General features: G+C 47.8%; 1 protein-coding gene across 1 annotated transcript in view; it reads left to right on the top strand.

Moving 5' to 3' along the window:
• The first annotated feature begins 7,145 nt into the window (after positions 1 to 7,145).
• Positions 7,146 to 26,519, top strand: part of LOC143183700 (uncharacterized) — a 55,683-nt gene continuing 36,309 nt past the window's right edge. Inside the window, exon 1 of the mRNA XM_076385376.1 lies at positions 7,146 to 7,386. Coding sequence (XP_076241491.1) covers positions 7,253 to 7,386 — 134 coding nt within the window. The 5' untranslated portion in view covers positions 7,146 to 7,252. The remainder of the gene's footprint in view (positions 7,387 to 26,519) is intronic.

The raw sequence follows: 26,519 nt of genomic DNA, 5'->3' as shown, positions 1-26,519 counted from the left end.
AATACCGGGATAAACGCATTTCTCTTGCTTTGACGAGATATACGCGCTGTCTCGACGCTATGCTGGGGTTCGACAAAAAGAGGCGAAGAGTATCCGCGAGGAATATTTTTTTCAACGATAGTGCACTGCACTTCTGTCTACTGCGATCTATGTACCTGGCGCTAGTAGACGGGAACGACAAAGCGTTTGTTTGCTCCAAAGGCACGAGCGATTTTATGCGACAGAAGACTTGGTTGGTTCGTGACAATGTTAATTAATGGATAGGAGAGCAACTCTAATGGAATTGAGCTCGTAAATAACAGAGTTCCCCCGGATTGGCTGTTTGTCGAAGCAATCGTGAGTGAAGAGAAATGTTTCCAATACTTTATTCCATAGAGACCACTAAACGCTTCCGCACGCATTCCGCGATACGAATAACCATTTCCAAGCCGTCGACCGTGTAATCCACATGAGTCGTCGGACAATACAGTTAAGACCTTTTGCATGGTCGCAGTGCCACCCTCTTCCTGGCTTCTGCCGTGCGTCCACACGTATATTTATAAATATGGTTGCATCGGGGTGAAAGGCATCTGTGATCCAGTTGCATGGACACGAGCTCCTATCCATTACGCTCGTGCTCCCTTTTCGCACCCTCTCGAGGATTGTTTCGCTGCGATGGGCGTGCATATGTACGAAACCACTCGCACGCAATGTAGTGTCAACTTTTCTGCTCGGTTAAACGCCTCGATCGATGCTAGAATTCTTTTGAAAGTAGTGTAGCTGGAGTGAAATTATTAAAGTTCTGGTGTGTGTCGTGGGATACTGAACATTTCGATGGATCTGACTCTGTTCGTCTTTCCGTCGGAAATAAATTGTGATCACGAGCTTCCTGTTAGAATTCACTTTCGACTGATGGCTGCATTGAATACTAATGTGTCTTGGAGAGGGAAGAAAATACTCCCCACGAAGAAATCACTGAAAGAAATTGAATTGGAAGTGAGGGTCGAAAAATTGAAACATGGGAAAAGATTTGCAAGAATTTCAATCTTTAAAATTTGTTTAGTTCCTCCACTATTGTCTCATTATTTTTATACTTACGTAATAGTAGAATTATACCATGCGGCTTTCAGGAACAACAGTAAGGGACACTAATGGAAAAATATTTGAGTTAGTGCTCTAGACGAAAGGAAAAATTGATAATGGTTCGTAGGCACGTTGGCGACGAGTGCTGCGTGCGCGTTTATCGAGTGTTTACGAACACGTGGGGAACGTACAAAGCCCCATGGGAACAATAACTTTTGCCACGAATGGCAGCATAAATCTCCTCTGCCAAGGGTGGGGGCGACTTCTGGTTCAGGAGCGCGACGCAGACAGGCATTAATTCGAACTTTTACGTTTAGGAGACCCCATCGAAGTACTGTGTGTTTACCATGCGTTCGATTTTCGTCCGTCGAGCCTGAATGGCACGCTATTTGACGAAACACTCTTCGAAGAGCGATGCAAGAGCACTCTGAAAGTCGTTCGAACAGGGGACGAGAATTTATTTGCGATTCGTCAGTGCTCCGGAAAAGCACAGGCCGAAAACTGCACGACTGATCACTCGATTCAGCGTTCTCCTTTGTCTTGCATGGTTTTCATATGCAAACTAGTCGGTCCTCCTTCGGGCCACGAGTTTGTTGAAGAAATGAAAGTTAATTAGGCGAAAGTGAGGGAATTTTTAGGAATTGTGAAGAAAGAAGGCTACAGAGCGATGACTAGAGTCTTTTAGAACGAAAGTGTGTCTTTACAAGGTATTCTAGAGTATTCCAAGAGTTCGACGAATTTTGGTATGAATACAGCGTGCAAAGAATCTACTATTGACTCTCTTAACATAACAAACAGAAAAATCGCTAATAGTTATATCTTCCTGTGTTTCCTCGAAACAAGAAAGAGCAAGAATTTTCGGTCAAGCATGGGTGTACCCTTATCTCCTCAGACAAGGACAAATTGCCATCCACTTTCCTCAAAAACAGCTCTCCGATCTACGTTGGAGATCGCTACGCTAAAGATTGTTGGCTGAGCAAACATGGGCTTTTAAAAGGACTAGCCGAAGGAACAATGTTTCGGCATCTGGATCCTTATCGCTGGCTGCGAATCCAAAAAGGAAGCAGCCCGCAGGGACGCTGGACAAAGGATCCGGAACGGATTCACTCGCTCCTTGGTGCGACTACATAAAGCAGCAAGCTTTTCAAACGCTGCGTGAAAGCCAGCGTGCGTATAAAGTCCCTGTCGTACATTTACGAGCATAAATTACGACTAATACAGAATTTTTGGACCTCGATCCAGGCGAGTCGAGCAGATTAACGCACACAGAGTTAGCATACACGTTCTGCTAAATGCAGAGCGACGTTAGAGAAACTAGGTACACGAATCGCTCGGTTTCGCGTGAAGTTTATCTCGCAAGGCGTGAAAAAGTCCTCGAAACGTTGGAGTTTCCATGAGTGCTGGACCAAAGTGGTCTGTATTCGTTGCCAATCTCCGTGATAAGCGATGTGTGCCATGAATGTGGGTCATCTACGGCACTAAGGAACGCGTCTATTCTTCGCTCCAAATTATAATACGGATTCTTCGTTTGCTCACAATGTACCATCGTGTTCTTGAACTCTTTTCAGCGGAACAGGGACGTGGGAAAGGAGACCTTATGCATCCTCCGCGTCGCTTAGCTCTTCCTCTTCCACGACCAATCGATTTCACGATCATCTTCGTGGAGGCAGCAAGGAAAAGCGCACGGAAGCCATCGGTAGATTGTCTGTTCCATCAGCGGGCTCGTGTATAGGGTAAACATAGACACTGCCGACGCATATGGAGGCAATCCTTCCCGCAAATAGTATCTAATTTGAACGTATATCTTGGGACTGAAAGCGTAGCGCAATTTTTGTCCTTGAGATAATCATCAGGCCTGAAAACACAGAATACTCAGCGACTCGACGTTGAGCTGTCAACATCGCCCTTTACAAAGATTTATCTTACCCAAATGCTTCGTGTCATTCGGTCGCGCAGGCAGAAGAACGTTACCCAGCATGGTTGTCACTGTTCGATCGGTTTCCTCTCTTTCTTGCCTCACGGTGACTTCCTGCCGTGGTCGTCGGGTCTAGATCGGCCTCGGCCGTCCTTGCCCCTTCTGCTAGGCAGCACTCCGTTACCATCTACTAGCTCGAACGAAAACATTAACTGGTCGAACGGATTAGAAAGGCTCTCTCGCATGCCAGTGCCTTCTTCTTCTCTTCCCCCATCCCCTTGCCCCTCTTCCCTCAGCTACGGAGGAGGGAAAGTTAGGAGGATCCCCTCTTCGTCCTTCCAAGGGAAGCTGCGTTCTCGCCACGGACGATTGAGTTCTGTTCACTAAGGAGAGCTGGAAAACGAGTCGAGAGGAGATCTTGAAGATATTTAAACACACTTACGAATTAGCGATTTGATTTGAAAGTGAGCATACGAGTAAAAAGGATTATATGTTTCCCTTGATTCAAGGGATAAGAAACTACCACTTCCAATTACACTAATTTGTGTCCCAACAAAAAGCCAAAGCTACTTTCCGCCGATTCCAGTAATCGCGTTCATTGTCCCTAGCTCGACCACACGCACGTGGGATCGCGTGGCGAATTATCTCTGAGAAAAGACGACCATAATCACACGAAGCTCAATTAGGGAAGAACTAAGGGATTCCTCGTTCGATCACGCCTCTGTATTCGAGTCTCACCCTTCCGTCGAAAGAATCGCATCCAAGCGAACGCGTTTCGTTTCGAAACACACGCGCGACGATGACTTACGAGTTGGATGAAAGAGCGATCCACGATGACGTCCGTTTCTTGCACCAATAAAGCGGTCGCGCGTTAACGACTACATTGAATTTCAATTAGCGGCTAGCGGAGGAAGGTACCCTTGTAGAACGAGTAGAAATATCATTTCCTATCGTGTATAGTGACCGGTAGATCAGCGAGGAGGTTCTTTCCTCGTCCGCTGCGCTGATTTCAGGTTAAAGCTAATCATCCACGGACGTTTGCCAGCGGTATTAATGGACTCGAGTGTCCGTGAAATCGACGTCGGGAAGGAAACGGCGTTTCATTTGGCCGGCAGTCGATGATACAGCGTGTGCCGCAACGCTTCGCAGGATCATCGATTACGACTGCTATCCTAGAAAACTGGTTGTACACATAGCTTACCCGTCGCTCGATGAATCAGCCGCGCATCATCGACTCGCCCCACGGTGAAACCTCCACAGGCACAGCCCTGACCTGACGTTGCCGTGGATTTTCATTCTTTCGTGTTTCCTCAAGGTGGTCACTCCTAGAGGCCTCATCGAACGTGTTCCCCGATTCAATCATGGTGTGCGTTCGTTTCACGAAGATCTGTGAAGCCTACTTGCATACATTTATGCTGGCTAGCACCTACGAGTACTATGTGTCTTCTCCTTTCATCATACTTTCCTTTTTTCTCGCTGATAGCTTAGAAGTCTGAGTCATCCTTTATAGGTACAGGTTGTATCATATAAAATGAGCAACGCGAGCTTTAATGACTTTGTGCTATCGTTGTAGGTATTAGTTTTAATCTTCTCTAACGTTAGGTGACTTAAAAGTTATATGCCCCACGTATCTAAATTCTTCGAGTCTTATTTCTTCTTTGAGTGGAATCGTCTTTTATAGTAAGCTATTCATGAATTGCAATTTGAGGGTGAAGGAGAGAATATAGCTGGTTGATTAAGAAAAATAAACGTAAGCTCGTTTCCACCGTAGGATGTCTCCCTCCGAACAAATTATTTACTCCGGATCGTTAACTGTGCTCATATTCCTCAAATATCGCAGTACATTCAGCCGAGGCAGAACACGTTCTCCGTATATAATCGATGGACATGTTGCTCTTGTTCGATCGTCATTTCACTGGTACTTCGGCGGGAAATGGTACGATCTCTCTGGTTCTTTCTCCCTCGAAATGGGTGGCCGGCGCATACAAGGATTTAGATAAGTCTCGGGAAACCAGCTTCTGCCACCGAAAGTCTATTAGCCAGCGCAAACTTGCCTCTCCGCTATCTGTAACCTACTTGGATTCTGGTATTACTAGCTATTCCCATCTCCCAGCGGCCTCGTATTTCACGAATCAATTTAATTCGAACGGAAATATTATCTCCGCGGTATGCATTAATTGCGTCAGGTAGGTTCATCGGAAACGCGTGATAACTCGATTAAGAAACTCGTCCTGCGCTTTCGTTTCTGATACTCCATGGGGATCGCGATCACGGAATTCTTACACTGATCGAATTTCCTAATAAGACTTTACGTATCTCCATGATAAACATTTTTCGAAGCACGAGCCTTCGGCCACGTTATTCGTTTTAGCAACAGGAAGAACCTGCCAGTCCCTAATTCGATCCCCGCGACTCTTCGTGTCTGAGAAGCACCGTGTCCCAGCTTATGTTGCAGACTGCGGATATCCACGTCATAGTCAGCGTGACGAGACAACGGTTATCCTTATCGAGATTAGCTGATTTATCTCGGCATTGGAAGCTGCACCGACTTATTAGGAGATCTATAGTGCAGAGGCGCGCACATGCCACGGCCCCTCTCTTTTCTCCGACTCGCTGCCGCTCTTTCGCCGTGAAATCGATAAATTATGCATTCAATTATTCATGTCCCGCCGGCGTAATCGTGCACGGTGGTTGACAAGATCCTGGCACGCTTTACAAGCCTCCTGGCTCTCGCGTCGCTCGCTGGTCCAAGGTAAGTTCCGTTTATCTGAACGACCGTGAGTCGCGCAATCCGCCGCCACCTTTTGAACACGTCCCCTCGTTATTGGTGCTTTACGAGCTCGTCGAACAGTTCCCAAGAATCGCTGAGGACTGGCGTTCCGACGAAGACAGGCTTGGGGTACGTGTCAGCGGGAACATAATGGTCTCGCAAATGACTGACGTGACCGTCAAAGCGAAGAACTCGTGTTTCCTATCCGAAAAGCGCGGCGTTGAAGTCTCCACGTAGCGATCGCGCTGAGGCTAGAAGAATGGAATTATTCGACGACTGTGAGACGCCGCTGATGTAACCCATGCCGTTGATTTATTTGGAGATATCAGTCGTGCATGTTTTATTAAAATCGATTTGCTTTATGTGGGTGGCGTTACTTAACTTTACGATATCTATTCGTTAATCGGTTGCTCTACGAGGAAGGCTGTTCAAATGGAAATTGTGTTGCATTCCTGGGGAAAGCTAGAAAACTTTGCAGTTACAAATTGGATAGGATGACAAACACGAGCAACTCTTGAGAACAGAAGTACCCTATAGCGCCTTCAATATCTCAGAATATTATTTAACTTACTCCATAATGCATCCAAAACTGTATTCTTCATACTCACAAGCACTCTGCTCATTTTCACAAAACCTACCGCAGGAATTCTAAAACTATCCGAGTACAATAAAAAGCAGTTTACCTAAAGAGACAAAAAGTGAAAGAAGAAACATAGAAACCGAGAATTCGGTGGCCTCAGAAGGGCGAAGAGGAAGTGGTCGGTGCATGCCCGACGGGGTGCATTTCTCTCGCGTTCTGCAGATCGGTGCAGCGGGGAGGTTCAGCCTCGGCTGGGTTCGCGTCGGCTCGGTTCAGCTCGGCTCTACTGTCACCGAGAGTCGAACCGTAGAGGGGATACACTTTCCCCACCACGTCTCGGAGATAGCGACGCCGCTGGAAGAGCGAGAGGGTGGGGATCGCACGAAGCCGCGGCGGAAGGTTCAATTGTTGGTGAACCGTCGCGTGGAGCGGTCGCGTGTGATAAGGCTCGCACGATAGAAGCGGGTGCCTCGTTTCGCGATCGGTGCGTGCACTCCGTGGAGACTCGTGGCATCCAAACGGCGCAGTGCTACTCGCGATAGATCCCACATCGGCTCGTTTCGGAGATGCGTGCCTCGAGCAGTGGCGACAGTGACACGGTGATTCGTTCGCCGTTACGTTGTCGACGCGAGTAAAAAAACCGTTGGCCGTGGCCGACGCAGTGACCGAAGCGGAGAAAACGCACCTTCCCTTTTTCTCGTTTCTCTAACTCCCTTTCGAAACGGTCGTTCGTGTGCACACCGGATACAACTCTGCTCGTATTTATCGCTGGCTGTGATCGCTACAAGTGAATATATTCAAAGAAAGTCTATCTTGTGTGCGGCGTACGCGCGACCAGACACTGGAATTTTTGGATTATTATCTAACGGGCATTATTTCGGCCCCTCGTTCGTCCAGTTGACGCACCGTCGAACCGGCAGCGGCCATGACGGCGGACAGCCTGTTCGAGACTACCAGCATCCCAGGGCATCTCGCTCCCACGCCCCAGAGACTGGAGAGGCTTCTCTCGAAACAGACCCTCGAGGAGCTGTACGAGGTCGAGGAACAACCTTTCGCACGGTAAGAGACCAGCTTCGTTTCGCTTCGTTTCACCTCTCCCCGACTCTCTTTGTGTAACGAGGTTACCGCGTCTATGCTTCCGACTTCAACTGGGATGGCATCGCGTTCCTCTCTTCGCGGCCTCGCGAGGTCGCCGATCCGCCACGCGGCTTCGTTAATTAAAATTCTTTTTATTCCGCGCCGTCGTGATTCTATCCCCCTCGCGTGCTAGCTGTGATACCTCACTGCTCGGTTCGGAGAAAATCTTTTCATTAGCTACTCAACCTTACAGCTGACTTGTTTACAATTTTCCTAATATCATTTCGTTAGTAGAATTTCAGAAGTAATAGAAATGAATGCCTCTATCGCTGATCAATATTTCTGATAGTATTTCAATTCATTATTAGAGTAACATTGTTTTGAACCGTTCTCATCTTTCAATGGCTGGAATATTCATATGAGATGTTTGATCAACATATGAAATAAGTCCATTGTTTTATGTTATGACAAATGCACTTTGCATAATGTCAACTTGAAAATTTGTAATGGATTATTAGAATGTGTGGATGCACTTGGAGTTCAAAATTTTAGAAAATCGTAAATATTATCCAAAATTTGGAGCTCCTCTTATTTTTCCTCGTTTCCTTCATCGATTCGTTTGAAAATATTTTTACAAAGCGACTACCCGAGTTACTTGAACTCAGAAGCACAGCAGATGAAGCGTGAAACTACCGAATGGAGTTGAAACGTGGCAGGAAAAAAGGGTCTGGTTCGAACGGAACGCTGAGGGGCCGAGGCACCCTTAGCTGCTGGACCCTATGGGAGAAGAAAGTGTCCCTACCGCGAGAGATCGAGGTCGAGACTTCGCGCGTCCGATACTCTTTTACGACCTCCGTTTGCTGCCGTCCATTCCTCTTTTTCTTTTCCTCGCTCCCCGCCAATCTTGTCGAGAATTCCGTTGCTTCTTAAACCGACGCAGGGAGGGGACTGTGAACGGTCTGTGGAAACGCTGCCCCGAAACTGTGCAAGGTCGAGGACCATTCGTGAAGACGCTCCGGTGCGTGTCCTGAATGACTCGTCGATCGTAAGAAACCACCGAAGAGAAATCCCTCGAATCGGGTCGCGCGGTGGTCACGCGACACAGTTAATTCGCTTCTAATATTAATCATCTCGCGTGCGCCGCGATTCCACTCAATAATCTCGTTGCTCCGATCTCCATGATGCAGGCTTTTCGATGCTAACGTGCTAGGACTTTCGTTATCGAGGCGCTGAGGCTACCTGGACGACCTGATTCCTATATTTCACTACCTGCAGGAGATTCGTTTTCTTGGAACGTTCTTTCTTACACTGAAACTATTTCCTACTTCGGTCGGGACTGATTTTGAAAGTGTCGAGGGTTTTGGAATGCGTTACACGGATTTGAATAACCTCCTGCCTGTATGAAATGTAGAAAATTGTGGCGTGAGATAATATTCAATAGTGAATATAGGCAAAATGAATTAATTTGTCTCCAACTATTTTTAAACATAACTATTTTAAATGCAGGTGACTCAGGTGCGTTAAATATGCATCTTTACCGTTACAGTGCTGACTAATTAATTACTGAATCACGTCTATATCTATCAGTGAGAGAAAACAAGATACAATATAAAGATTTCTATAAAATACAGCGACCTGTTCCATCTAATAAACAAAAAAATAAAAATAGGGTACTGAAATCATTTTCTCATAACTCGCCTAAAACGATAACACTCAAAAAAGAACGATAACAGGAGCCACAGATTAGCGTTTCTGCCGAAGGTCGACAAATGTTTCGCAAAATCGTGTAACAATGGGGCACGTGCAAGTCGCTCGAGCCGATGTTTACAAAATTCACGTCGAGTAACTAGGCGCAAAGGACGTGGCGGGGCAAGCTCGATCGAATTCCATTGCGAAAGTAAGAGTTTTACTCGTATCGCGCAAGGACGAGACCTGTGCCGCGCGGCAACTTTTACGCGGGGATTTTTCCTAGATCGAGGCGGGAAATGGACGACAATTGCGACAAAGGCGTTGACGAAACCCCGTATTACGGTCACGGCCAGTCGCGCGTTCATCCTCGATTTGCTCGACCGCCATTTCCATTCGCGGTCCTTTTGTTCGACGCTCGGCTGCATGTAGGCAGCCGATTCTCGTCGCTGTTGGCGATAATATAGGCCAGCTTGTTTGTTGTCAATTACCAACTCTTCTCGCGCGTTACCCGAGCCTGTTTGCGTGTCGGGATCGATCGCGGAACACATCGCGACAGGCGCGATTTTCGTTCGATAGGCAAACCGCGGAGGCGCGTTTAATATTTATCGTCGCGCGAGCCGAATCGAGCCTTTAACGACGCCACTCGTCTCTTCTCGCCACGACGACGCGTTTATTAGTATTCCTGGGACGACCGGATACGTTCGAGATATTTCTCATAGGTGCTAACCACACCGAAGATTTATGCAGCCGTCAATCAGCATCGTCGTTCGCTAGGCGTTAGCTGCGAATAAGAAATAACAGCTGCTTACTAAACACCTGCCGCACTCTGGAGATTTATACGCTGAACGTCCGTTTCGATCGTCATGAACCGCTTTGGTATTAAGTGGGAGATTCACGATCCTACGTCGATGTGCGCCTTATGTATATTTCTCCAGGGAATGCAAGTCGAAGGCGAATGAAAATCTGGGACGTAATCTTTTTTCACGGAAAATTAGATTAGGATAGTAGGACGCGCTTAAATGTTTCTGAGTATCGTGTTATGAGATCTTTATGGAACGTTGCTTACGCTCTTGGGTGGATACCTTCAGGTGCTCAGTGTTTGGGTTGTATCGTCCAAGCTCGAGGTACCTGTTGGTCGACCTTTCCCAAACGCAAATAGCTTTTACGAAGGGCGCAATAAGAAGGATTATCCTAATGACTGTGATTGTAATCCAATATTGAAGTTATTTAGGATAACAGTCTTGGCAGTGCACGTACATTGGTATTGTGCGCCTCAGGGGTCCCACTCATTAGTATGCAATAATACCCAGAAGCCTTAGAAAAATACCTGCACTTTATAAATGATAAATTATGGTACCCTAAGCCTAGATCTATTTCTAATTAGCCTCATGATCACCTTCACAAATTTATATGCTAGGCCTATAATAGAATTCTTGCAGTATAACTAAATTTTCTGCCGATTATCCCTCAACAAAATTTCTTCGAACCTTTAGCTACAGAATATGCCGGCATAATTACATCGAATAAATACATCATATTTAGTAATACTAATCGCTCGAAATTTCTCGCTAACCGTGATCCATTGAACGCATGCCTATCGCACGTCCAGCAGCCCACAGAGGCGATACCGATCGTACGTGCGTTTCAAGGAAAAGATTTTTCACATTGTTTATCGAAACGCGGAGCATATTTGCAACCTCGACGCAAGCTGGTGGCGTGTTATTAAAGCAAGGAATGCAAACAGCCGCTTGATTCTTTGAAAATCTGCTTGCGCAATTATCCCGAGGAGTGTCGTATGCAAAACGAGTGTGCTGGCTTTCGTCGTTTTCTCCAGCCGCAATATCCAGCGATCCTTCGGCTCTGCGATCTCTCGCGAGTCGCTCGTATCGAATCCGCGGCGGTTCGTCGAAGCCATAGATAAGTAGGAATAGAATCGGAGCTGTTGAACGGGTCTCGAGTCTCTCGAGCGGCGACGAATCGTCAGAGCGACGCCATAAACGTCCGCGAGAAGGGGTCCTGGTATAAATATTATGGCTATATCGGGCGTATAGGGCGTTATTCGCGAATGTAAATAAACGCGAGCGAGCAGTCCCGTTCCCACCAATTAAGCGATTCCGCGGCCCGTAATCGATGCTTTACTCTCCGCGGGTACAACTAGCACTTTATTGCCCGCCACGTTCGCCTTCTCGCGGCTCTTCAGCGTCCCTCGTATTCGTCACGCTCTTGGCATTTAACATCGATTTACTTTTGCCTGCCAGCCCGCACGCCACGCTGCGTTTTCTCCACCTTCACTCGAGGGAGGGTATTTTTCCTCGTCGCAATCCCGTTCAGAACAAAGAGAACGTTTACGTTGCTCCCATCCGAGGATCGCTAGAACGCGATCGCCTGTAGTTTGACGTAGATCATCTCGAAGGTCAAGTCCAAGCTCCTCCTCGATCTTCTTTTTCCACCGACGACCCTGACGATGACTCAGGCTAGGGTTATTAATGATTCGTCCGGACGGATTCTCTGGATCTCGTGCTAGCTATCAGATAGACGACTCTAACGTGATATTTCCAGAAGCAAGACCCGGCGTTTCCACGATTCGATTTCGAAAAAATGCAGGATCATATCGCTTCCTGTGAGTCACCTCGACGGTATTTTCTCGTGTAAATATTCGACCATTGCTTAGAAAAACATTGTCCGAGAGGTTGGTTGGTACCGTACTTTCGGAAGAATTCGTTTCTGAAGAGTGAGTCACAGAGCAAGCAGGTTTCTCACGAGCTCGGGAAACACCGACAACCCAGCGGGGTCTTGTTTGAGGTGCTATACCGTTATGATAACCCGAAAAAACGGCGAACTTTGTAATTTTTTCGGGAAATCCAGCTAAACGATACAAATTTCCAAGATTCAAAGAAAGAAATCTTTATAAAATACTGTATTTCTAAAAACGCAAGCAAGAAGTTGTTCACAAATTATTTTAAGACTGAAGCTACAATTTACAGCTGCTTACCAACACTTTTTAACCCTCTTGGACTCCTGAGGGTCACCCTTTCGCCTGGGGAGGGACACGCAGTAGACATTTCTGCGTAAGACTCACCACGACTTAAATATGAGACATCACGCTAGTCGATATAATCGCAGAGAGTCCACGGAGTAGCAATCGTATGAATTTTCCTCGTGGTTCTGTCGTCGAATCTTCAGGTGGCAACATATGGCTGACGATGTGGGCTCCGACGCGTTACAGCGGTGAATATCTGCTCGAACACGCTGGATCGCGCTCTGACGAGCCCTCGTCGTTGGCCGAGGTGCAAATCCGATCGACGGGAAGATACTTTGCGGTTCCGGAGCAGCGGGACGAGGCTGGGCAGGTGCTTTTTACGGTATCGGGTCGCGTCTTAGAATACATAGGGGGACTAGTGGGGGACCCGCGAAGCGGAGGAGAGCGACAGAGCGAGAGAGTTTAGCGTGGGTTGAAAATAGCTCGTGGCCGGACCGAGTATGCAGAGACCGTCCGCTATGCACTTGCCACTCGATATTTATACCCTTATAATGGGTGGATACCTTGCGACTACCTTTGTCCCTGCCAAATGCACGCAAAAGATCGAATCATCTAAAGAAAACGGGTAAATTCGATATTTTACTCCAGTCGTCCTTTCACTCACAGGGACCATGCTGCAATTTCTTATTTTCAGGATTATTTCACTCTGAGCTTATGGTCTCGTAGAGTTTTTAATTGAATTTTCTAACTTAAGTTTCCTAGAGTTATGAAGCATTTCTGTGTGGTATTCATTTGGAGTGCAAAGGGTTAATGAATGGTTGCTTGCAATAGCCCCTGTAAACCAGTAGCGACGTAAAACTCGATCGACCAAAGCCTCGTATTCGCGATGAAGTCTGAGGGGACGAGGCAATGCGACAGAAACGGGCATGCCATCTGGGAAGTAACGGTAACGGCACTTGCAATTAGCGCGACAGCCCGGCTGCCTACTTGCCCGAGACTGTTCGCGATCCGGTCGTCGATGACCTTCCCCCCTCGGGGGAAAAACGAGATCCCAGGGTGCATCGCGGTTAGTCGATCCTCTGGCAAAAAGATCGCGCCTATATCCGGTTCGCCGGTGTTCCCCGTGGCCTTTGTTCGAAACGGTTAAGGACGTCGTGTCTTGTCAGGGCGAACATCTGACTCTCGTTCCGCTTTTTACGAGAGCAATCTTGAAAATTGTTGCCCTGGAAGCACTTAAACTTGTTGCTCGCGTGTTATATGATTTTCTCGAGTCCTAGAATATCCATCCCAGCGATTTGAAGAGATTTCCGTTCGAAGCGCTTTAACGATCCTCGCAAGACTTTTCTTCATCCTCGACAGGAATTCGGGTCGCGTCCCTCAGGACGCAGCTGTCTCCAGCCGAGCAACAGCTGTTCCCCTCGTGCCGCCAATGGCTCGAGCCCTGCACACACGGACACGGGCCTCCTTGTCTTCCACAGGATGCTTCCCATGCCTGGACGCGTATTTCACTTAGCATAACAATGCATCTCTTCGAGCAGAAGGATGCCAGGCTTCAACAGAGGTCTCGAAACGACGCAGAGATCCTTCCTTCCGTGTACTCGTATTTCCTCTTCGAGAATTGTCTCCAACCGTCCCCAAAACCGTGTCGAAATGGTCCAGCGTGACTCAGCCAGCAGATTTCCTGTTTTGACAATCGGTGGAACGGTCGTTAATTTGGCTGGGCCGAGTCGTGACTCGTCCAGATCCCAGCCGCGCGCACGACGTCTTATTAACATCCCTTCCGCGCGATGACGCCCGATTATCGGTCGATACAGATACAGCGGACGATAAAAGCGGTCGTGGCGTTCCGTGTCGAGGGCTCTTCAGCTTCCCGTCGCCTTAATTATATTTATCGGCTCGCTCGATCGGAACGGTCGCTGCGGCGATCGATCCAACGGATCGTCGCGAACTCTCTCTCTCTCTCCCCCTTTCTGTTCATTCCCTGTAGAGAAACAGAGGCGGGAAAGGAAAAAGTACGGTGGCTGGGATGTTCACGGGTGAGAAAATACGCTGGTATGCCGACCGCGTTGCATCTGCGAACAAACGTTGCCTTCTCCTCAAGGTCGTCGTGATCGTTGCCCGTTCACTGCCGCGCGCTCGCTCATCCGATCGATAACTCTTTTCTCGGGCACAGTCGTGTTCCATGAGCTTAGAGGAAGCCACCCAGACGAGTAGACGAGCCGTGACTCTTGAGAAATAACGAGAAATCTCCATGATCGTTCTTCACCAGGCCTGTATTTATCCTAAGCTAGGAGAAAGAATCCACGTTGAAGACCTGCCTCAATGGTATGCTGAAAAGGGAAATCCTTCCCCAGTTGTCTACTTTGGACATCCTTGTGCTCAGAATTGGGCAGTAAATACCTAGATGATAGAGATAGAGATGGGTTCCACAAGATAGCTGAAACATTTTTTGAGCCAAAGAGGCGATGGATCTATGGCAACAGCTGAAGATACTTTGTACTTTGTTTTGCATACAGTAATGACACTAAAACTTCCTCAAGAATCCAACGCGATTCCTGGCTACTGTAGCTCTCCATCCAGGCGTTCGAATAAAGATATTGCACAAGCTGACTAGAAAAAGAATCGATTCTATAGCGACTTCTAAGCCCCAGCGATCTCGATCTCGTTCTGGATCTGTGCGTTCAGACGTGACAGTGGACTCGAGGAATCGCGGCCGATCTCGACGTTATCGATAAAGAAAAATCGCTGGGATCGCGATATCGAGCTGGCGCGGGAAATCAGTGAATCCCAATCGAGCGAGAAACGTCCTGGTGGAATGATCTATGGGCAGAGATCGATCACGACCAGAGAGCCAGCGACCGAAGGTGGAGATATTACGACACAGAATCTAGGGGCGGTTGAGCATGGCAGAGAAGGGCGACTGCATCTCTTGCGATGATCTATGGACCACGATCTCTCGATGCCAAGACGCGTTTGGTTTCAACCAGTATGCGATATCGAACCCTCACGACTCGAAGAATTTTTTGTGGATCTTTGATCGCCTTAAAAATCTACAAATTTATTCTGGTAAGAAGTGCTGCACTGCCGCTTACGAATTTTGAATAAAATTATGTTCCACAGTGCAAGTTCCTTCGAAATAGACAGCACTCGATGCTCTGCAAGTAGCGATAAAGAGTACATCGAACAGAGAGGCCATGCGTAGGCGGAGCATCCTAAAAAGTCGAATCGTTCCTTTGAAAAGGGCGACCCGCATTCGACCAGCGTGCATTTTTCATTGCAGTCGAGCGTCGCGGATCACCTTTTTGCGAAACAGGTCGTATCCTCGAAAATCAGATTGCCAGTCTTCCGTGGCCTGTTCGCCGCCCACGCGCGTCGCGAAACCTGCCCGGCTTTTTCTCTCGGCTCTTTCAGCCAGAGCACAAAGTACTTCTGCCAGCAGTCCCATTCATGCCCATTATCCCTGACGATACGCGAAACGCAGCTTCTCTCTCGTCTCGCCTTCCCTTTGTCTCTGCTGTTTTTATCTCGCTCAGAGCGAATCGCAGCGTCCCTCACGGTTTTTCGTTTCGTTTTAACGCGTTTCGCGAATGAAGCGACGCAAACGAACCGAAACGCGGTCGTTTCTCGGAGGAACATCAATCTAAAAAATGGCTCGATTGTCTCATGGCCACGACACTGTAGCCGCGACGACGAGGATCTCGCGTGTCCTGCGACCGTCTGGAGATGGAGATCGCGACGAAATCGTGCGCTCGATATCGCTGGAGAGGCGAGCGACGAGAAGAGAAAGAGAGAGTCGGTGGTTTGTTCGTTAAGACCCTATACGCGACGACCTCGTTACTACAACGCGGTCGCTCCCCTTCGGTTTCCGTTCGGTTAACCGTAAATTACAACCGCGACCGGTGTGTAACGAGCATAATGGCGACGGTAGCCGGGTGAAGGTCGGCCAACTCGAGCGAGCGACGCGAACCTACGATACCGCGATACCAATCGCCTCTTTCGTTTCTTTCCTGCTGAAAAACGATTCGAACGACTCGCCTGGGATCGAAAAATCGACACCGTGGCGCTTTGCTATCGAGGGGCCGATCGAAGATGGCCAACCTCGTCGCGATGGCGTCGAAAGATGAAACCGCGATGCAGGGGAGCGATATGCAGATTCGATCATCCCTTGAGACCTTCATAAGCCTCTCCCTTTTTACTATCAGATTTTGCTCTCTTTTAACTGGAGGAAAATGCGCCAGTGTGGCGTAGTCTAATAATTGAGGCTGTGATTACCATTAGATTACCTGTTGAATAAATTATCCACTTTTTTGGTAGAATTAAATATGTTAGAATTATGTGCAGATATAAGTGGAGGCCTTAAAATAGTAGCATTCTTTCTTGAACGTACCAGAGTTTAAACGCAATTTAATGAGTGTAGGTCTTGGTTGGTAAAGTTTCTTGACAGACTTCTTAATCATCCATCGAGCAAAGTAGATCAGAGTGAGGTTCAGAGTTTGGTCAGTGATTTCTGGGGCACTCATATGAATCCACACGAAATATTGACCGCACGGCATCCAGAAATCGTTCGAAAGTCGCTTGGTCTAGCGATCCCACCTCGAGGCGTCCTACTTCGCAAGCGGTATCGTCGATCGTTGCGGTTCCGCGTGTCCATTGTGGCGTGCATTGGAAAGGGAATAACCTTGCCCGCATTTTCTATCGTGTCGCAAGATATACCCACCCCTGTGCCTCGATCCGAGTAGCGCTCAGCCGAACGCAACCATTATTCTTAAGCATGTAAGCAGATATATCTATCTCCATTTTCCGGAGTAAAGTGATTAATTCCCGTCCAGACTTCTCTCGTTACGTCAGGTCGAAATAAAGTCGGCGATGTTGGCCAGGATAACCAACTGGTCTTGGTGAGTCACTAGCAATTTCAAGCTTTCGAATCGCCTAATCGATTCCCCGACTACCACCGAGGCCTACCCTCGATAAAAGGGATGCAATTAGCTCACTCGATCAACGATCGTCGTAATTTATTTGCTGGCCAGTAATGAACGAGATATTCTCCGTAATTACGGATCGTTGCTCCGCTATCGCGTGATCCAGAAAAAACTAAGCCCAAAGAGTGGATTACACGAATTTGGGATATCGATTCGCGTTCTATACACAGTGCACTATTGGCTACCCAAACCGTTCCACTCTCGAACCTACGATCGATAGCTAGTTGCAGAATAGTCGTATTTGTATGTCAATACTTTTCCACTAAGATCATTGGGCTTTGGCGAAATACTATTATCGTTAGAGTATATATATTGGCAGAGTGGTAGAAGCTCATCTCAGCAACCTACTATTCCAGTATTCCTCAGCTCTGAAGGCAGCGCGGATGGTTTCGTAGAAGATGCCGATTCATGCGCAGCTCTTTTCTCCGGCGTATCGACGATCCGCCTTTTTCTGCAGCTGGCCTGAACACGCGGGACGGGATGAGATCTCAATCGACGAGGATCTTGTCCCCGCGAAAAAAGCAGCTTGTAGCTGGAGAGAAGGCTCGCGCGGTATCCAGCCGGAGGTAAGGTAAAACGTGGCGATCGTTGCCTCGATCTCCGCTCGAAAAAAGCCGATCACCCACGCCTCGCTGGAATCCCAAGGGCGAATCGGTGCCCCTCGAGCCACTTACCGTCGTCCAACCGCGATCGATATAGCCCGACGATATCGTCTTACCGGCCTGTCCTCTCTTTCTCTCTGTCCCAGATTCGACGGTGTACGACGGTACACGCCCGTAAACACCAGGGCCAGCTGCATGGCCCTTGTGTAACGTAATGCGGGTCAATCGATCGGGAACGGTCGATCCGAACGCCTCGACACATGGTCCCCTCGTTTTCGGGTCGTGGCAACTCGGTCCCCCTTCGAGCACGCGAGACGTGACCTGATCTACCTCTTCAGACATGCAGATTCGCGGGAACCTTGTGACGTGAGCTTCTTCAGCCTTGCAGAAACAGGGTTGCTACTGTTCTAGATGATGTAGCTCCTTTCGGAACGTTCTCTCTAATGAGGAAAGTCTCCCAAGTGCAATGCTCCATTTTTAATGAGTCCTTGGCAGTTTGTAGAAGTCGTTAAGCTGAATTCTTCAATACCCTTTTTGAAGAGTGTGATGAATAGATTACGAAACACTGGTAACTAAAATTATCCTTTACTTGAGAAATTTTCAAATTTTTAAATCTTCGAATTTTTAAATTTTCGAATTTTTAAATTTTCAAATTTTCAAATTTTCGAATTTTCAAATTTTCAAATTTGTATATTTTCAAATTTGTAAAGTAGATCAAATACACAGTTTCAAATATCTTCTTATTTATATATCATCAATACCCTGCGACATAACTTATGCAATCCTCTTCGACAACACGTGCTCGTGATTGACAGAATATGTAGAGCAACCGATTTCGTGGAATACTATGACTAGGCCAGTGACGAATGCACCTTACGGGCGATAACGAAACGCCAGGGAGATATTTGAATCACGTTCCAAGGATCTTCGTTTCGGCGTTACGCTAGTGACGTCAGTGGCGTGAAAGTCTTGCACGTAACTCGTATCGCAATTAAATCGCGCCATTCTGGTTTCGCGCTAGAGCCTACGAGGTGGTCGAGTTTATTGAGAAGTAACAGTAAGTTGTTTGAAATTCAAACTTGCAGAAAAAGTGAAAAGTAACGTGCTCATTAATAATTATCAGCGCTTTCATAAGGAGGAATTCGTCGAATTCCTCGCATAACGTCTTTCATTGATTCTTTCGTGCGAAACTCAGCTACCAAGAATATAATTAGGTGAACGCTGTACATATTCGGGGACTGTTGCAATGATTTTCGCAATTGTACTCCGTTTATGTGGCCGGAAATGGGCGTCTGAAAAGTCCACGCGTGGCTCATGTTCGACCTTCCCTGGACTTGTGTTAGCAGCAGAAAACGCCGATCGTCAGCTGAAACGGGAGAGTTCTTTCCCCATAGCAAGCGCATTCTTCGTCGCATAGACTGACAGCTGACGAGCCGGTCCCATGCGCGTTTCTCACACGCAACCGCTTAAATACGCACCCTTTCCTCGACTCGATTCTGCGTGTACAGTTGGATGGAAGGAAGGGTCGACCTTTGCTGACCCTTCGCCAATCGTTTCGACAAAGGGAGAACAGTCATTTTCTCTTCTCCCTGACATTTTGAATCCTCGGTGTTGAACACTCCATAAATTATATTATTTCTGATTTTTCATTCTCTAAAATAAGACACTTTTGGGATGGCCTGATAGCAATTAAAGTGAACGTATAGATAGTGTCTTGTGAGTGAAGCAAAAACGGCAGAAAATATACTTTTTACCCATCTCAAAGTTGAAAAAACAGCTCAGCCAGCGTTACGGTCGCTGGGGACGCGTTACCATGATCCCAGGATCCGTTTCTCTGCTGGAATGCACGGTGAAACGTAAAAATCGCAGTCACACCTGCGGTGACTGCAACCGTGTGACACGGGATATGACATTCCGTCGTAAGTACACGGCATTCCAAGCGAAAGGACGGCAAACTCGAAGCAGATAAATGCTCGATATCGCGACGGAGTGGGCGTTCGTACTCGTAACAGGGGTGGATTCCGCCTATACAGAGTGACTCAAAGTTGCTAAATTTATGAGCGTATTCTGTGGCTCGGCAATAAGAAAAATGAACTGGAAAACTTGCTGCTTCCAAGACGCAATCGTCTCAAGTTAGAAAAGAAAATACCTACATTGGACAAATTTTAAAGTATTCATAGAAACGAGTCGCTCTTATCAAACAACACTGTCAGAAAAATTGAAGAATTTATCGAAATTTAGTTCTGGGGAATACCAGAAGGTTAGTTAAACTGTAGTATAATATCAGCTGCTCCATCTCTGATAAACTGGTATTTGGAGTACCCATACTTTTGTGTTTGCCTTATGTATATGAAGGCCAAATAAGATTCCTGGTATGATATCCTCGGTTCTGGCAGCGTTTGTATCTACTACCAAGTTTCTTGTCAATACAATTTTTAAAACCTGTCTTCAGTTCTAAAAATATGAAATATTTTTCTGTGTCATTCTTGAACAGCTCTATATCTTCTTTAGCACCTTTTTCAAGGTATTTCGCCCACCAAGCACGCACGAATGTTTCACGTGCCATCCTGCCGTGAAATACAGTTTCGCAGAAGTTCCTCGCTCTACAAGGGGGTCTGTCTGAAGGCGCGCGGGTGATCATGCTTCGCGAAATACTTTTACGTGCCCACCTAACGTCTATACAACGTGCACAGGTGTGGCCTGTTATTCCGCTCGATTTATTGCCCTCTTCGTTTATTGCTGCGTAGCGAGAGGCATTGGCAGGGCCGTAACGACAGCTTTTCGACCCACGTTCCGCCGTATTTTTCGCTGCAGCGACGAAATTACGGCGATACTTCAGTCGCGTATGCAGGCTACCCGACCCGATCTCCGATTGCAATTGCGATCGCGATTTTCTGCGGTCGTCTCTGCGGCGTTGCTCGATTTCGACATCGATCTCTCTTTCGGCCTGGACGAGCGAATAAAATCCAGTGCGGTTTTGCAAAAAGACGTTTCGCCGAGCTGGATTTACTCGGCTCGATCGACTTCGAGTTTTTGGCCCACGCGATTCTCTCGAAAACTAGAATTAATGCCACAAAATCTGCGATAGAAGTACGTCGAATCTCGAGCACCGAGGAAAAAGTATATATGTTCGAATGGAAAAAGAGAAAATGACGGAGAGCTAGGTGAGCGACGAAAGTGGATCGGAAGCGAGCACTCGACCCGTTAACGACGAGAGAGGTCTATAAAGCTACCGAAGACGATGACACCAACTGCCTAACTGTCGCTTCCTCGTTCGTGAGCCGCACGCTTTGCCGTTCCCGTTCACGAACCTGGGACGTGTCCTCGTTTCGTGGACGACTCCTTCCTTGAAATCGAACGATCTTGCCGCCGTTTCCTCTTCCGATAGCTCGACGAACGCTCTTGCATATATTAACAAGCCGTGCCTCAACCTCGTTTCCCCGCGAAATCGCGTTAAACGCCTGCGAACCATTTTTCACCTGCAGCGAAATCTGAGCTCCTCTACTTGGCAAAAAGGTTTACCACGACTACGAAAACCATAAATGATTCTGTTGGTGCGATGTGAAACTATTAATTTCTTGGTGCCTCCATCTAGATGCACTGAATATTGCGGACACGAGAAATATATGGATTTTAAGAACGTACAAGATTTAGAGAAGGATAAACATCGTAGAAAAACACAAAAAATTCTTTTAAAATATTCAGGGTACCTAAAAATTTTCCAAATACATTTTCATGTATCTTTATGGGATTATAAAAAATTCTACTCTTCTTCGGTTCTATTTTATCAAGTTTCCCAAATCGTAGGCGAAAGCTCGTTGAACTTCCACATGTTCATGAAATATTTTCACGTAGGTTGGTGGAGGATGACCCGAATGCCGTGAAACTGCCGTGTGGGACGGTCCACGTCACTCATGGCTGTCTCATTCGATTCCACGCACTCGTATAATTACGATTCTGAACAATTATCATCCTCCCTAACACCACGGTGCCATCCTCTGGCGCTAACCGAGGCGTCGCTGCTGCGACAAGCATGCAATCTTTTTATCTTTTACACAGCTGTCGCGCTGGTTTTCACTTTTTCTCTCGCAAACTCCCATTATCTCACGCATTCGTTTCTTTTTTACAGGTAAGTGGAGAGTTCTTCAGTGTCTTGGAGCCGTTTCAGTGGCGCGGTGTCTTTTTTTTGGTGAGTCTGTGGGCAAAAGTCACGCAATCATCCGAGCGACAATTACGTAAATTGATACCGAGAACTTTCCCTCAAGACGATCTTTAGATTCGCATTTCTGTGGTCGCCCTTTTACCTTTTCACTTAACTCGAGCGAGCCCGTGACCAAATCGAGTTCAACGAGCAGAAGCATCGTTAAACTCGTCTCTACGATGATCGTAGACTGTTTGCCGCTCACGGTCTCTGTCTAGATAATCGCTGGCTGGCGGGGCCACTTAATGCCGCGCATTTACGCGCACCGTGTTAACGACGTGTTCTCTCGCCGCGAATAAGTCCCGATATCCCTTAATATCTATTTACCGCTCGGTCGAGCAAAGTAACGACCGATCTTTCCGTGTTCTCAACCATTAGCATCCGACAAAAAGAGCAACCGCTCGAATTCTCCTGTTTTTCGAGCCTCTTCTTCTCGCCAGCTTCTCTGCCGCCCGCGGCGGTCCACGGATCAACCTGGACCAGGCTCAAAACGCGAACGCGGAAACCGCCGGCGAGGCGAGAACACGACCGCCCCCTTGCCGCTAGATCACATTTAGTTAGCACAGTTTTCTCTCTGGCTACGGTGAACGTCGAGGCCGCAGACGCGGCGTCGATCTAAACGCTCCTCCGTTCCGCTCGGACTGAACGCCGCGCACCGCTGCTCTAAGCGCTCAGGCGATTTGCAGATACGCTCGATCTCTCGAATTCCACCGCAAGATAAATACCTGTAGAGCCAGTGACGGCCCCTCGCGACTCTTACTCCTTTCGCTTAGCATGTTTTGCTTCAATTTTTGGGCTCGTTGGGGATCCTTGAGGCTTTTGAGCGATCTTTGGCGGTGAGCGACGACTATCAAAGTAGTACATAGTAGTAAATCCTAGTAGCGTCTGTAAATTGGAAACACGTGTAATTATGCCGGTGAAGTGAAATCATCTACGTGTAGATATACTAAGTTCTGACTAATAACATTGAGTTCCAAGGAAATGAGTGTCAAGTATCCCCGGGATCTCTGTTCCAGCCACAATATCGAATCGCGAGTCGGCTAATATCCGCTTAATCGAGTCGCCTCTTACCTTCCACGCGTCCTTGCGTAAGCGGCTCGCCGCGGCGACGGCCTTTGTCGCGTTGTTGTTATTGTGTCATCGCGAGTAATGGGTACGGGCCGCTTCTCCAGCCGAGAGAGAGGCAACAGAGCGAGCGGGTGTTTCCGAGGAAACGCCGTTAAAAGGCAGCCTCGAAAGCGCCCACGTGGGCGATCACCTTCGATCGCGACGCGTCCACCGTCAACACGCGCCCAACACACGAGCTACTCTCGCGTCTGACGCTCACGTGAGAAAATTTCACGGCGGTTCTACGTGTGTGTACGCGTCGCGGACCGTTGCTAATCGCGCGTAGGCTTTAATTGGACGACTGTGCGCGCGCGTTCGAGTTGCTCCACGCGTGTCACGTGGGTGCCAGCAGCACCCATTCGTGGCATTCGGTCGCCTTTGTTCTCCGCTGTGAAACTTGTTATTTGCGGGCTTGTTATTGTGTGTTAGACAAGCGCTCCTTGGTGCCATTCGGAGCGAACTTCTATCTACTGTCTGATCTCGAGGCTCTTGCTGGAGATGACGTAGATAGTTCCCGTGATAAAATAATCACACAGTCAATTTTCATTGAGACTGTAGGGGGTGACAAACTTTTCTTCGAATAAGAGAAATCGAGACACAAGTGTTTGTAATTTCAGCTTTTATTGGAAGCACATCAGAAATATAAGAAATATGTATCTATTAGCAATTTTAGTACTTAGAGTCTCTAAGTAGTTCCAGTTCAGATTTCAGTACCCATCGATGATCCAGCACAGCAACTGCCTATAAATTCTCCTCGAGTTTCCTCGATAGTAACCCAATGTAATACCTTTCTCGCGTGCTAATAGCAACGTGGATCGATTAGGAACGAAAGTGGATAGGGCATCCCGTCAACCCTGCCGCGGACGTGTTCGTCGCAGCTCTACAAACCTAGATTCCGAGCAGGAGTCGTTGGCGAGAAGATCGAGTGGATTAAAAAGCGAAGCCAAACCAGTCCCCGTTGTTGACGTGAAACTCTTCTCGGTTCAGTCTGAACGCCGCGAAATCGGCATATAAACGGCTGGGGCAAGCCGAGCGGGGCAAGAGGAACAGAGGGAATTCTCAAACGAATCGAGGAGTGAAATTTTACCGCCTTTCACCGTTTGCATGCCTTTTCGATCGAACCTGCCACCGCTGTCTCCCGCGTGTTCGCGTCTTCCAGCGTTTTACGTCGCTCAACTTCGCGCTGGACGTCAGCCGAGCTGCGGAGAATCGGTTGCTCCGATTCGAGAGCACCGAGAAGGGGAAAAACGGTCGACGACCTTCGATTTTTGCCACTCGACTAGGGCCTCGGTCGCGGATGCATCGGATTCGCTGCGCTCGAGAGCCACTGGCACGCGTTCTAACGTCACGAACTGCAAAAACTGCCCCGGATACGAGGCGATCCCGTGAACCACCCGCCGAACAGAAACCGCCGAGGCAGTAGCATTAATAGCAAGAGGGAACGAACTGGTGCAGCGTATTTTTAGCATCGTTTGCTTATTCTTGGCTCCCGGCATTTTAATCGGACATCCTGTTTGATGACCAAACATCGTTCCGCGGATATTCCCGCGTTCTAGTCTTTGTCCGTCCGCCTTCCGAGAAAAGAGGCTCGCTCGCTCGCCTAGTCACCGGAAATCCAGGCGGATCAGAGATCTCTGCCCATCTTCCCTAACAGTGGCGAACAGTTCTTAGAAGACATTCGTCGGTGGTGTACTCCGTTTGCAAAGCAGGAAAGAAACTGTTCTGCCCGTGAACGGGTAGAATAGAGAAACGAGGGAAAGGTGGTCGCGATTCGACTCTAAAATTACAGATCGAACGGTTCAGATCGTGGCCGTTGCTCTACCTCGGCTCGCTTCCAGATTCGTCGCTCGCAGGGCGAATGCACGCGTATACAAATATATCGCGAGCACACACGCATTCCCTCGGCTGCGACAGCAGTGCATTCCTGAGCAGTGAGCGCTGCATTAGCACTGGCGCCAGCGCTCTTTCAGCTCGAGGAGAGGCCAGAGAGCCACCCTAGACGGAAAAACGGTTTTTGCGGTTTTATCGGTTCGCGTTTCGCGCGTGTGCGCCTCCGCGAACTACTTCTTGCCTCTCCCGCTTCCCGTTTCGCCGTTTCGCGAGATTGGTCCATCATCCACTGAGCAGACGTTCACAGCTTATTCAGGTCGCGAGCGAGTGGTTTGTTCGATAGACTCTTTTTAGGTGTGGTTTATTGGAAGACTCCTATAGGATTTCTGATACTTTATCGAGATCATTGGCTTCGGAAATTCATCTTTTTTTATGGATCTCGAGAAATTGATCCTTCCAAATGGGACTGCCGCCAGTTTCCTTTTACTCTGCTCCGAGGTTCCTTCGCTCTTTCTCTTTATTTCAGAGAACTCTAGTTTCACCTTAGCCTAACTTCCTAATCGTGTTGACATTAATTGAAACGAACGACAGCCTTATCGCTCTCCAGTTAATCAACACATGAAACGGAAATTCCCTTTGCTTCATAGTAAACCTTGAACTACGATCGGTGGGCTTATCGAGTTAGCGACCACCCGATAACCAGTCCTACCCATTTAACGAACTATACCCGCGGCAGTTCGCCAAGACAATCGTCGAAAAATTCCTCTGGTATTACTCACTGTCCTCGGTTGCCCTCGAGACGTCAATAACGGCTCGTGGCACCGTTAGATCAGCAACGAACTCCAAAGGGCTCGACGCGCTCGAAAGTGTGTCGCTGCTTGTATCTGCGCGAAGAATCTGCCGATGAAGAGCGAGATTCGCGGCGAATCAACGTAGGAAGCTGACGGAGGCGCGTTTGGCTCGCGAATTGCCCGAGGCTGACCAAAGGAGGATATAAAAGACGTTAGTGGTGATCGCAGTGTAGGAAGTAGGCGATGGATGCGGGGCAGTGGTTGTAATAAAACGAAACTCGTTTTGTGACCTCTGGCCATGGGATGACACAGTAAATTTTGCCTTCGGCGGAGGACCCGTTTGTCAGGATCGCTCACGGCTTGACGCTTGAAAGTTTTGTCGGGCCTGACATTTGGTGGCTGATAGGAGGTTCATTTGGAAGATTCTGAGAATACTTGAATGTGTTTGAAACTGGAGGAAACTACTGGAGGAGAATTCATCCACCCTTAATTTGTCATAAACGTACAATACACTGATTAACAGCGGTTCTCGTTAAGATACGACTCGGTTGGCAAGTTAAAAAACATCTCATCACATAACAATGTCTTCAACAACTACGGGCAATTTTCCCCTGTTACGCTCTGCTGTGCATCCTTTACCACAAGCAACCAGCGCAAGTCCATAGGGAATGACTTTTAACGAACCTTGTAGAAATACCCAACACTGTTCCTCAGTTCGACGAAGGCATTTCGAATGTATCTTTCCGTCGAGTCTTTCACCTTTTGTTGGTGAGATCCTCATGGATGAAGCACGCCATTTCCAACGCTCTCTACCTGAAAGAACCGCAGCCCGAGCCTTCTGTCCGTGTAGGATGAGTAATCCGAACGGAATTTCGCTCGAAAAGTGGCTTTCCTCTGAAACGGCTCAGCATCCTGACTCTGGTACTCTTCCGCAGC

The sequence above is a fragment of the Calliopsis andreniformis genome, chromosome 9 (assembly GCF_051401765.1).
Source record: "Calliopsis andreniformis isolate RMS-2024a chromosome 9, iyCalAndr_principal, whole genome shotgun sequence".
Lineage (NCBI taxonomy): Eukaryota > Metazoa > Arthropoda > Insecta > Hymenoptera > Andrenidae > Calliopsis > Calliopsis andreniformis.
The sequence above is the reverse complement of the archived record's forward strand: the minus strand, read 5'-3'. Positions and strand labels throughout refer to the sequence as shown.